General features: G+C 40.8%; 2 protein-coding genes across 2 annotated transcripts in view; one reads left to right on the top strand and one right to left on the bottom strand.

The window, feature by feature from the left end:
• Positions 1-591: 591 nt before the first annotated feature.
• On the top strand, positions 592-10309 carry trmt6 (tRNA methyltransferase 6 non-catalytic subunit). The gene is made up of 12 exons (XM_046061134.1): positions 592-893; positions 1472-1602; positions 1792-1901; positions 3005-3096; positions 3200-3283; positions 3388-3512; positions 3649-3819; positions 6015-6172; positions 6331-6416; positions 8392-8494; positions 8844-8930; positions 9694-10309. Exons 1-12 carry the CDS (start codon positions 787-789, stop codon positions 9853-9855), a joined length of 1416 nt encoding a protein of 471 aa, XP_045917090.1. The 5' UTR covers positions 592-786; the 3' UTR covers positions 9856-10309.
• Positions 10310-10682: 373 nt separating this feature from the next.
• The window catches only part of chgb (chromogranin B), a 5743-nt gene continuing 2625 nt past the window's right edge, over positions 10683-13800 (bottom strand). Inside the window, exons 5-8 of the mRNA XM_046061377.1 lie at positions 12567-13784; positions 12263-12362; positions 11804-11914; positions 10683-10763 (exon numbers count right to left, since the gene is read on the bottom strand). Of these exons, the coding sequence (XP_045917333.1) occupies positions 10683-10763; positions 11804-11914; positions 12263-12362; positions 12567-13784 (1510 nt within the window). The remainder of the gene's footprint in view (positions 10764-11803; positions 11915-12262; positions 12363-12566; positions 13785-13800) is intronic.

Below are 13800 nucleotides of genomic sequence, written 5' to 3'. Positions count from 1 at the left end.
TAGTGGTGGGCAGGTGGAGTTGGCACACCATTAAAAAACAGTAACAAAACACCAGATTGTGCCTCCATGGAGGGAAATGAAACTCACCCACCCAGGCTGGGTGATAATGTGGTCACACATCTGCCATATTTGCACCATATAATTGTTTTGAAATGCAATCCAACACCAACAGTATCAGCTCCTGTGTTGGTAGGAATGAGATTATATATATATATATATATATATATATATATATATATATATACACACACATACATACATACATATATATATATACACATACATACATACATACATACATACATACATATACACACACACACACACACACACACACACCCTCTTCTCACACAGCTGCCAAATGCTCTTGTTAACCATAGACTTACATCTCAGTATGAGTTCATTAATAACTTTATAACTGACGATAACATAACAAGGCCTTATTGTACAAGTCCACGTTTATCGACGATTCTGAAATCTACATTTTTACCTGGCAATCGCACTTTGCTCCTATTGGCTAGCAACATCAGTGATGCATATCCAGCCAATCACAGACGACTATGTTGTTGCGGCGCACTAACCTCAATCTGCAATTGTTTAGTCGTCCTGAGAAGCTAGGGAAATGAAAACCAGCACGTGGGGGTAGCAATTTGCCCTGTTTTGCTTTTACTGTAGGGTAGTATAGTGCCTTTTCTCACCGTGCCTTGTCAGGGATTACTCCATATAATCATCTGAAGGTGACCGTTACCTCCGATCTGGCCGGTGAGCTGGTTTAACTGCGTAATTATGGCAGACAACGGTGACGATGATTCGCAGTACAGAATCAAAGAGGGTGACTACGTTGTGTTGAAACGAGGAGATATATTCAAAGCTGTGCAAATTCAACCGAAGAAGTAAGTCAAAAACAGTACAAGTACGCCTTTTAACTAGCTTCAGTTTGACTATTAACGTTATAATTGCAAAAGGCACAAGCAGGTTCAAGCTAAACCATAACTGCCCTCTCACTATTAATAGATATTTAACTATAAAACAAGAAATTCCCCGAGCACAGCAACAACAGTCAGGTGCTGGGAGATAGCAGGATGAGGCTATGAAAAGTCAAACACAAGCTACCTGGCTAAACACTGATATGACTTTAGTTACTACATTTATTGTGAGCAACTCGCTTCGCCCATTGCTTCTTCAGGTTCACACAGTGAAATTACAGACACACTCACAGGTGTGCTAAATAGACCCCGTGTAGGTCATGTGAGCAGTACATTCCTTTTTTTCTATGACATTTTTCTCGCGTGATATTGAATTGTAATTTGAAATGAGTTGTTCATTTAAAATCACCTAATCTCTGGGCACTGCACAAATACCAAGTGAACCTCCTAGGAAGGCCTTCAGTAATGTTAGATGACAACATTTGTAAACGGGATGCAACACTGAGGGCTGAAAAGAGACCGTTGTCTGTCTGTTCTACTCACAGGAAGGTGATTTTTGAGAAGCAGTGGTTCTTCCTGGATAAATCTGTGGGACAGTTGTATAGCACCACATTTGAAATTGTGTCTGGAGGGATCCTGCAGCCACAAAAGCCAAAAGACGTGGAGAGCTCCACTGGTGTGTAACCTGCTTTTCAATCCCACACATTCATGTTTGAGCTATGCAACAAAACTTTTTATAACATTTTATTTTAATTTGTGTGTGTTTGAATCTGTTATTTTCATATTTCCTGTATGTATAAATATGTAAAATACTACTAACAGTTACTCTTTCATTTTGAGTAATCGCTGTGTGTGTTCTTCCCAGATGCAAAGGAGGCAGGCACAGACAACAGAAACATTGTAGATGATGGAAAATCACAGAAGCTGACCAGGGATGACATTGAGATGCTCAAAGAGCAAGGTCTGAAGGGTCAGGTACATCAGTAATCTTGCAATTACATACAAGAATGGGAAAGTATCGCAGCACTGCTAGGTGTCTGCTTATTAAAGAATAACACTGGCAATATTCTACTTTTTTTCATCAACTTTTCTTTTCATCAACTTTTATGGAAAAACCAACAATAAATAGATCCTACTAACAAGTATTGCCTGTGTCACCAAAACCTGATCTAATCCAAAATAACCCCCACATCAATGAGCCTCACTGTTGCACTGGAGGCATAGTCCTTCTATTACGATGAACATGAGCACAGTAATTTAAATTGAGTCAATCCACATACACAGTACTAGTACTCACCAGTGTCACCAACAAATACACTATTTAGTACTCTTTGAGTAATGTTTGCTACAAACTACAGTGCTCAGCTGGTGGATATAACTCAGCCTGTTTTTAAAATGAAGTTAAATATTTGTGACCGATTCATGGCCGTAGCGGGGCATGAGGTTCACGAGGTGTGTTGTGAACAAACTTTGGCATCATCTGCTTGCTCAACCCGTCGACACACATGTAACATGTATCTTGAATCTGGGGACTGTGTGTGTGTATGTATGTATGGAGAGAGGGAGAGAGGGGGGGGGTCGCAAAGAAATAAGTTTGAAATATGTCAAAACCTTCATTGAACATGCCGTTTTTGGTGGGTGTAGCAACCACAGTACATTAGGTAGGCAGTGTTCCCAGCTCCAAAAAGCACAGCTACCTGATAAAATCATTTTTTATATTGTGGTCATGTATGTGTTTGTTAAGCTAGATTTTTCTGTCTGTGTAACTTTTAGCTCTAAACCCCCCTTAGCTGAACTAGGATCTCACGATTTCTAAAAACCTGGCTACAGCCCTGGACCCATTGTTAAAGATTTACATCTTAAGTAGGAAGCAGTGGGCTTGGGGCTGAGTGCCACAGGCAGGATGGGGAATCAAAATCTATTGAGAGATGGGCCAACACATTGTTGTTTTTTTGTCTTGTCATGGGAACCTTATCTTTTAATTTAGCAGATAAACTGTTAAAGTATAACAGAAGAGAGACTAGATACAGTGTGTGTGTGCGTGTGTGTGTGCGCGTGTATGTGTGTGTGCTCCACAGGAAATAATTCAGCAGCTTATAGAGAACAGCTCAACATTCAGAGATAAGACTGAATATGCCCAGGATAAGTACATCAAGAAGAAAAAGAAAAAGTGAGTCACTTCTGATGATAAACCCACAGTTTCTTTAAGACTTAAAGTAATGTAGTATGCTGTAATTAGTGTTATCAATTGTTCCCGTCTTGTGCTTTTCCAGGTATGAAAACACTGTTACGATTCTAAAACCATCCTGTCGCATCCTGGCTATGATGTACCATGGCCGGGAACCAGGGAAGATCCTGTGAGTCAGCAGATGGATTAACAGTATGTGTGAAAGTTATTTTTTAGAGTAGAAAGTGGTGAATGTGTGATGTGTATGTATATTTTTTTTTTTATGCGATACAGCCACCTACGGTATGACACACTTGCCCAGATGTTGACTCTGGCAAACATCCACGCTGGCAGTAAAGTTCTGGTGTTTGAGACTTGCGCTGGCCTGGTGCTGGGATCCGTCATGGAAAGAATGGGGGGTACGTGAAATGTCCCATGAATTTTTCTGTTGTGTTTATTTGACCAAATGATTGTAGCTTTTTCCATCTTTCTGTTCTTTGTAAAGCCTTTTTTTCTGCCCTTTGTATACTAACCATCTCTTTCCTCCTCATCCAGGCTATGGCTCCGTGATCCAAATGTACCCTGGAGGTGGGCCTGTTCGGGCGGGTGTGGAGAACTTTGGCTTTCCTGCACATTTTCATGATATGCTGCATGAGTTTCCCATCTGCCATGTCAATGCTCTGCTGGCAGGCACTCTGGACACCACTGCCAAAGATCCCAGTGCTGGTAGAGCTTTCCTTCTTTATCTCCCATCTCAAAGATCTTTATAGCCTTGTTATTCTTAGATGAAACGGAGTAGCTGCAAGCTACCAACAGTTCTTAGTCACAACTTTACAAATGCTGAGATTTGCCTGAATTCCTCTGATGGTCTTTTTATAGGGATGCACCAATTATCTTTCTTTCTAAGAACTATAATTGACCGCATTCAAAAAACACTTTCTATTATTGGTTAACATTAACTATTAAATAACTTTTACATTGTATCCAAAATTGCATCAGGTTACAGGACCTCCTCTCACTCAAACAAATCTCAAAATAAAAAGTGATTCAGGTTAGGTTACTGGACAGAGCTTTTTTGTACAGATGAAATCTGAAATAATACATTTATTCTTTTTCTAGTATGTTATTTAAAAACATCATGTTATCACTGTGTAGTGATTGCAGCTCTAAAATGTATTATTTTTAAATGTCGAGGTAAAAAATATAAACTTTTTCCCAGTGAACACTGTTTTATTTTTAAGCAACATGTACTACTGCTGCTAAGAATAATATCAAATAACGCTATAAAATAGATTATTGTTATTTCAGTGTTGATGCAATATTTAATTATTGTACTAAATCACAGAAACATAGCTGCTTTTCCTCCTCTGTGAAGTAACACGAGGGGTGAAACCAGCTGATGTTAGCTGGCTAATTAGCCATGTTATCTGCCTCGGTTGCGAGTTAATAGTATTTATTTCACAAGTGCTAAACACGCTAACTCTCTTATCTTTAGGGCTGGCACGAATGTCATTATTTGAGCTTCAAAGCTACAGAAAAAGAAGGATAAATGCCCAAGAGGTTCTGGCAGTGATATGAGTGAGGGAGAATCCGATGGCAGAGAGATAGCGGCGGCTCAATAATGTCTGTGTGTGTGTGTGTGTGTGTGCGTGTGTGAGAGAGAGAGAAAAAGAGAGGGCGCACTCGGTTTTTTATAATTCTCACTGCGTAAGCTAACTGAAACAGCAAGTTATCATTACCAACACTTTGTTTTTAACTTTATGTGTAGGCTAGTAGACCCTAGTGCAGGACTAAGAGAATGAGGAGTTAGATAAAAGAGGCATATTTACTGCTGGGTTGAAGGGATGAGAGATTGAGCCGGGGAAAAGCAAAAGATTAGGTGCGTGCCGAACCGGGTTGGTGGCTGCTGTGCAGAGCAGATTGGAACAGTAGCCTACCTACCCAAGAGTCCAGACTGAGAGGCTGAACTGAGCAGGTCCAGAGCAGAATACGTGAATATATTAGATGGACGGGCGTCGAAGGAGAGCAGACGGGATGATTGCTACGTTTAAAGTGCTCTCACACAGCTGAGGGCTTCATTTTGCTTTCCCTTTTGATATAAACTGTAGCGGTACCTTCATGGCTATGAGCGGAGGTCAGGCGCACACAAAAAAAATTCAACATTCGAATCTCAAAATTAAAAATTGAATGTACCCAACGATCGAATATTCGGGTCCAGCCCTATTTAGCTTGTTGCAAATGTTCATTTCAAGATAGTGTTACCTTGAATTTAGTGAAGCGTGACAGGTGGTGCTTCCATATATGGGATATCATATTTGACAGCATATCATATGGCAGACTTCATCTTCTTTGACAGAGTAAAATGTTCAGGGATTCCCCTCCTGCGGCCTTCCTACACACAAGAGTGCTGTGGAGCGGAGGGGTTGTGTTACTCTCTACGCTGTACACAACCTGCAGGATTCCTGCACTTGCCATTTTTGACAGACATTAAAAAACAGCAGATACTGAAGCAACGTTATAATGGGAATTATTTTGTTTTCAATCGTTTACTTTTTCATACCGCAGTATACCTTAAAACCGACCCAAGCCTGGTTTACATACAAACTACTTTAATGTCCTCCTCTTGCTTTACCCTTCAGACACACATGCACCCACCTACACCTGTCTCTTTCTGTTCCTCTCTTCCTTACTTTACTGAACTGAAACTGAAAACCAGTCATCTGCTGATCAATTGGTGCATCATTTTTTTGTTATTTTTTTATCTTTTTATAAACTATACATAGACTAACAATCGTCAGTAAAAATTTAAAATAAAACAATCACTTGCATATATAATCAGAATTACAAAAACGAGTAATTTATCATGGCACACATGTATTCTGAGACATTCCTCCGATACCTTATCTCCTTCAACATTACAGATTTAAGGCAGTCCAACCTGGCTGCAGAGGAGAAGCAAAACCAGCCTGAGGCAGAACAGCAGGGCGGTCCAGAGGAACAGAGCATGGATACGAGCAGTGGCGCTGATGGTGGCCATGACCAGGAGAAAGAAGAGATGGAGAAACGCAAAGAAGCAAAAGTATGCCCACTATTTACTAACCCTACTTAAAATATTACTGTCGTGCCTTTATATTTTTAAGTAACAGGAACAAGCCTGCATGTTCAAAAAAGAAATGTCAAAATCTGAAAAGATCTGAAAGAGAGTGTCAATGTCTTGACTTCATGTATTTTTTTAAGGCTCAGGAAAAAAAGGTGAAGCTGGAGGAGAAACGGAAGAAGCTGGCAGCTGCTGCTGCCCTGCTGGAAGGCAGGAATGCAGATGGGTTTGTGTCAGATTTAGTTTCTGCTTTCATACTTTTGTTTTTCTGTGCTGCTCTGCTCTTTTCATCATCATCCACTTGCACCTCTGCTTCATCAGTTCTTGATGGCGCCAAGTACAGGCTTTCCGCGGGGTCTAAAAAAGTTTAAAATTTCAAAATCCAAATTTTAGGCCTTAAAAAGTCTTACATTCGCTGAAGTATTGTATTTTAGGTCTTAAATAATTTTAATCAGGTCTTAATTGTCTAACGTCCATGTAACGCTACCTCTAATGCTCATTGAAATGCTCCCGCAGTGCTTTAGAATGTTTTTTTTTTTTTTTTTTTTGTTACTTTAACTACCACTCACCCCCAAACAAAGCAGTCTCTCCCAACTTTTTAACGAATATCATTTTTATAACAGCAGCAACAGTATTGTTTTTACAAAACATAACGTTTATTAACGCCACCAGTTGAGATAAAAAAATAAAGCCAGTAAATCCCGACTTTTGAACTACTGTTTGTCTGCACATGTTGCAGTTGCGCATTCACATCAAGGGTGGTGCGTTCAGTAACACAGAAACGCAGCGTTACTTGGATTAGTAACTTTAATAAGATTACTGTTTTAGAAAAGTAATCCATTACACTACTAGTAACTGGGAAAAGTAATTAAAAAAGCCCAACACTGACGGTAACACTGAACATATGGCTGTCTCCCTCTCCTCATTCTTCAAAGGACGAGTGAATGTGAGAGAGAGAGAGAGAGAGAGCGGCAGACAGTGATGATGGAAGTTAGTGGAGGAAAAGATTAACATTAAGTTGCCAGGTTACAGCTCTTATCTTAAATTACATTTAAAATAAGGACGGCGATGACCATTGGGAGCTGAGGTTAGTAAAACAAATTAGGGATGCAAACTGACGTTAGTCCTTTTAAGCTAACGAGAAGAGGATTCTTTTGGATTTTAATGTACAAATGAAATGCTTGTAATTATGCAGAAGGGAGGTGGTTCTCATGTTCTACTAATGTATAAAGCAGTAAATTGGGACACAAAAGGCAAACATGAATAATCCAATCTGTAATGATTCTGACGTCATATTAAGTGTTTTCCTGCCATTATAAGGTGTTGAGGGCTCAGAACTGCTTGGTGCCGCGCCATGAATGTAAAATCATTGTGTATAGCATCAAACCAAACCAAATGAATTTTTCCCAGATCTAATGGTTAATTCCTACCCAGTAGACTTCTTTAGCAAGTTTAGCTTTTGGAGTGTAGTTTATTCAAAATCTGCTCTAGATTTTCCACAGATGTGGTGATGATAATTCCAAAATATGTCGAATTGCATATTTCTTTATTGGAAAATGTAGCGAAGGGCGAGAGCAGTCACCCTATCCGGATTTGAACCCGGGTCTACAGAGAACCACACGTGCAACATTGACCGTGACGCGAAAGAGCCAGGCTCATTTGTATGGCAGTCGAAGCGTACCGTCACAGAAAACATAAAAATTTCCTTGGGGGATGACCACTAAACCAGTTGTCAGTAAAAGTCATAAATCCTTTGCCTTTCTCTGAGCACACACACAATGATTAGCACACGTTGACCTTACAAGGTGAACAAGTGATTGCTTCGCAGTTTCCTGTCCTATAAAATGAAGAACTTGCTTCATAGCTTTTTTATGATTGATGGATGTAGTGTTGTGAGGGGAAGTATTGATCTGGTTAGGCTATTGTCTTTCCTCTGAGTCTTCTCTACATCATAGCAGCTATATCATGGAACAATACCTCGGAGCACAATTTTCTAGACTGCCCTAAATCTGCCTCTTTTCACTGACATCCAGCTACATAAAGTATGAAATGAATAGGTACTAAATCCCGTTCATACGGTGCTGATCAGCTGTATTCTGATATTGCCTACCTACACATTTCCAGTAACAAAGTGTGCTGGTGCCAGTGTATTTCATGTTTGGACAAGTTTGCTTGATCATCTCTTTGTTTCCCACATGCAGGTTGGTTATAGCCAGTCGGTTTCACTCATGTCCAGTCCTGATGGGCCTGCTGAAATTCCTCTCCCCCTCCAGGCCTTTTGTGGTGTACTCCCAATACAAAGAGGTAAGATCATCATCACTAGTGGTAACTCGGTTGATTTCCCGCACTGATTGAGGATCATTAGTTATCTTAGAAAGCTCTCTCATTAGCTGCCACTGCACGCAGGTTTTAATTGCTCCGGGTTCCAGCAGGAACGTGCTTATTACATTACTGCAGCGGACATCCCTGTCACCGCCAAGGAGTTACAATGCCTATCACGTCCCAGCATTTATTACCTCTGTTGTGCTTATGTTGCTAAAAAGATCACTGTGTGTGTGTGTGTGTGTGTGTGTGTGTGTGTGTGTGTGTGTGTGTGTGTGTGTGGACTTGTCTTTATGCTCCTTTTCCGTCTCTTCCCCCTCAATCTCTGCAGACTCTTATCGAATGCTACACAAAACTCAAGGAACAAGGCGGTACGGTCAACCTCAGGCTCACAGACACCTGGCTCAGACATTACCAGGTACAATTTAAACTCTGAAGCTGATAAATTGGTGATTCATGTTTTTTGTTTGACTTATATAGTTAAAGTAGCTCTAAAAAATATTTTTATATTAATGGATCATATGGCTGTAATGTAATGAACTCACCCAGAATTATCACCAAACTCTTGTTCCCCTCAGCTCAGCTAACAGTTTTAGCGTCTAAGTGGAAAAAGATAAAAAAACACTTTTTTTAAATGATTCTTTTCTATAAGACGACAGAAAATTGTGAATTTGTAACTGTGTCAGACCAACATCAATTGTTTGACCATAAATATTAATTTGTAATGATATAAAATTCTCAGTTTAGAAGCTGGAACCAGCCAATGTCATGACATTTTTGGCTTAAACCATTAAATCGATTATCAGAATTATTGCTGATAAATTTTTCTGCCAATCCACTAATTGTTTCAGCCCAAACTAAGTCTTTCATTTACTGCGAGGGAAAGAAATTAATTTCTTTCCACTTTGTATTGGTTTGACTGTGTTGCAGATGCTACATTGGGCCGCATTAATTATTTACAGTGAGATACTGGTCAGTGCCTATAATCCTTTATTACAGAGACTCCCATCATTTGCTCTCACTGCCCCCTCTTTTTTTTATTTATGTTTTTTTTTCTAGTCAGAATTGTGTACTGTCCAGCAACTGTGTGAAAACAATGTTTTTGCATATTCAATAGAGATCCCCCAGCCCTTCGTGTAGAATTAATGTGTTCTGACTGTATTTCTGCATCGTGTCCCAAGGTGCTGCCTAACAGGACACATCCTGTGCTACTGATGAGCGGGGGCGGGGGCTACCTCCTCTCCGGAACAACGGTTGCCACGGACCGCTCGAAACCTGCAGGCGTTCAGCAAGCTGAGGAACCAGCACCAAAGAGACTGAAAGTGACAGACACTGAAGGATAAACAAATACAAAAGAATCAAATCTTTTAAGGGCACATTACACATGGCTTATAGAGATTTTCCTCCAGCATTGACTTCTCTTCTGAATCGATTTGACACATCCGGAATAAGGGAGATGGAGTGTCTGGTTTGCATTCATCAGAACACTATCTCCTGTCTGGTGTATTCAGATCAGCGCAGATGTAGGTGTAATGCTGAGGAGTAAACTGTAAGTCAGTTTAGGGTGTATGAGCTTGGTGTATGTGAGAGTAAGTGACAGGTTTGTGTCTTATGCCTCAAGGTGTACAAACAGTATAATTTTTCCAGGTTATTTTCTCCAGCTTCTAGGTTATAACTTTTTTTTAATATTTTGTTATCCCTGCAGATAGTGCCATTTGTTATTTGATCAAATGCTAATACAGCTTCACTATGGGTTACATCTGTATCTGCACAGAATTAAAAAGCAGTACTAAAGAGCCTGATGTGTGAACCTGTTTTTCATCAAAACATAATTAGAGATTTTTTTGGTCCCAGAATAATACTTTTTTATTGACTGCAAACTGAACAAATTCTTCAGAACACAATTATTTGAATACATGGTCTCAGATATATATTATTTTTATAGTTTCTCTTAATATACATACTGTATATAAACATCAAAACCATTCCCATGCGGATTAATTTGATAACATCAAAATATCACAAATACCATGATAAACAAGTTTGAGAAAATGTTTTTTGGCAAGGCTTTTTTTCTTTTCTTTTTTTTCAAACTGTAACCACACTACATTTCAGACATACAGTAAGACAGCAACTTTTATACACTAAATGAAATTCTGTCCACCCTGGCTTATGCACTGTTGTCATGCAAATTGGCGGCAATTTTCTGCAACTCAGTGTCCATCGCTGCGAGGTTTTCCAGCTCTTTCTCCTGGAAAAACATGGAATATATATGCGTCAGCAACCAAATACCATCAGTTTTATATTATGACATCGGAACAGTTCTTTTTTGACAATGTATGGAATAGAAATTAGGATAAAATGATTGGGTTGGTTTAGGTTAAACGTGTCAGTATAATTCCTTGAGTTAAGGTGCTCTAGAATTGTGGGGGAAAAAAGTCACTACGCCGCCTCCTCTCTGATTTGTTTTTTTGCTTCAAGGTATGTGACAAGATTGGGAGCCATTGCTCTCTTTTCAATGACCATATTATGCCATTGATTGCTCTGGGGGGCTTTAATCATGATGTTCTTGTGCGATTACTGCAGTGGTCATAAAAAGCTGGTGTGGAAAGTGCAAATAGAAAACTGGGACAAACAAGCTCAGAGAGCAAGCACTGAAAAGGGATCCTGTGAAGAACTACTGATTTGATAAAAAGATATTTAAAAAATCAGTCTAAGCATGCCAGAGCTGAGGAACGAGTAACTGCCTGTGAATATAGTTGACTTACTAGTCGTATTTGGGACATGCTCATGAGAGACCGTTATTAATATGCATTCAAACAGAGGCATATTCACTGATGCTCTGTGGTTCTGAAGGCTAAATCCTGACATCTCCATGTAGACAAGGAGATTTCCATAATGAGCCAGGCTGCTTTTTCCCCGAGTGAAACAGTGTGGTGGAGGTACTTGATGTGCTTCACGGCTTTACTGGGGTCAGCTTAAATGTATGGGGGGAAATGTTTTATGACGCAGTGTTTAGAGTTTTTACATTATGGATCACAGACTATTTAAAAAAAATGAAACATAGATAGTTATAGATTCTACAATTTTTGAAGATTTGCATGTATTTTTATATAGTCCTTTTTTGCCCAATTCCTGGCTCTTTCTGTGTTGCACAGTAACTTACAGTATGTACTGCAGATGATGTAATGTGTTTGCTAGACTTCAGTGGTCTTGTTGGAGGTTTAACAAAGTGAACATGTCACATCAGTCATAAAGGTCATTTTTGCAGTTGGTGAAAGCCGTTTTTACCTCCTGTGGGGTAAGTGCTCTCTGGTGCATGCTTCTCTTCGCCTCCTCATGATTAGAGTGCTTGGCCAGCTGGTTTATCTTATAGCTCAGCATCTTGGCTAGTTCATCCATCTGAACACATTAAAGGCAAAACCAGATGTCTAAACTACAATGTAGGCCAAAATAATGATCTGCTAATCAAAACTACTGGTTATTGATGATGAAATCAATATGGATGAAGAAACACTGAGTTTGTTAATTACAAAATGGGGTCAGTACTATGTAATATTACATACACATGTGCTCAAAGGCTAAGAAAATGTATAAAAATAACAATTTAACAAAACTTATATATAGATATATATTTAAATAGATCAGATTTCCTCAATCCACATGTTTGGGTTGAATCTTGAAGTCTCTCATTCAAAGCTACAAACAATTAACAACTATTTCCCTTTCATATACACACACAATGCCTACCTTGTTTGAGGTTGCAGCGTGCTCATCTGAATCCCTTTTATACCATGCAGGATGGTAGAAGCCTCTGAAAATCCAGGGATTGCGCTTCTCTGCCAGGTACCTTAAAAACAACCCCAATTAGCCCCAATGCTGTTCTACCATACGTTTTTATGCAGGCACATTGCTTAAGGAGTTTGTTCATTTCCTGTGCAAAATTTGATTTAGATCCCTGTTGATTGGAGACATGCATTACTCTCCAGTGTTTTGTGCTCAAGGTGCAGAGTACAAACTTGCTAAATTAAAGAGTAGAAGTTGTTAGAAGTACCTCAATGCTTCGTCCCTGTCCTTTGCCGCCCCCTCATATTCCTCTGAATCACCCCTCTGTTCTTCCTCTTCTTCTGATGAGCCTCCGCCACGCTTGTGATATTTCTTTTCATGGTGGTTTCGATGTGATGGTTTCCATACACTCTTTTCTATTTCTCCCTCCTCTTTTCCATTTCTTTTGTCAAAGCCCCAGTCCTCCTGGCTGCGTTCCTCGTCTGGCACTTCTCTCTCCTCCTCTGAAAGCTCCTCATCACGTTTGTGTCTCCTCTGGTGGTACCTGCCGGCCCTCCAGTCCCTCTTGTCTCTCTCATCATCAAGACCCCATGATTCCTGGCTGCGTTCGTCATCTTCGTCGTCCTCTGATGGTTCATTGCCACGTTTGTGGAGCTTTATCTTGTGGTGGTAGCGATGTGTGGGCTTCCATATGCGCTTGTTTCTCTCATCCTCATTCCCATGCCCGTTGTCAAAGCCCCAGTCCTCCTGGCTGCGTTCTTCATCAGGCTCTTCCCTGGCCTCTTCTGAGAGCTCCTCATCACGTTTGTGTCTCCTCTGGTGGTACCTGCCGGCCCTCCAGTCCCTCTTGTCCCTCTCATCATTAAGACCCCATGATTCTTGGCTGCGTTCTTCATCAGGCTCATCCCTGGCCTCTTCTGAGAGCTCCTCATCACGTTTGTGTCTCCTCTGGTGGTACCTGCCGGCCCTCCAGTCCCTCTTGTCCCTCTCATCATTAAGACCCCATGATTCTTGGCTGCGTTCTTCATCAGGCTCATCCCTGGCCTCTTCTGAGAGCTCCTCATCACGTTTGTGTCTCCTCTGGTGGTACCTGCCGGCCCTCCAGTCCCTCTTGTCCCTCTCATCATTAAGACCCCATGATTCTTGGCTGCGTTCTTCATCAGGCTCATCCCTGGCCTCTTCTGAGAGCTCCTCATCACGTTTGTGTCTCCTCTGGTGGTACCTGCCGGCCCTCCAGTCCCTCTTGTCCCTCTCATCATTAAGACCCCATGATTCTTGGCTGCGTTCTTCATCAGGCTCATCCCTGGCCTCTTCTGAGAGCTCCTCATCACGTTTGTGTCTCCTCTGGTGGTACCTGCCGGCCCTCCAGTCCCTCTTGTCCCTCTCATCATTAAGACCCCATGATTCTTGGCTGCGTTCTTCATCAGGCTCATCCCTGGCCTCTTCTGAGAGCTCCTCATCACGTTTGTGTCTCCTCTGGTGGTACCTGCCGGCCCTCCAGT

Source organism: Micropterus dolomieu, linkage group LG10 (genome assembly GCF_021292245.1).
Source record: "Micropterus dolomieu isolate WLL.071019.BEF.003 ecotype Adirondacks linkage group LG10, ASM2129224v1, whole genome shotgun sequence".
Classification (NCBI taxonomy): domain Eukaryota; kingdom Metazoa; phylum Chordata; class Actinopteri; order Centrarchiformes; family Centrarchidae; genus Micropterus; species Micropterus dolomieu.
Note: the sequence above shows the minus strand (reverse complement) of the source record. Positions and strands in the feature narration are given on the sequence as shown.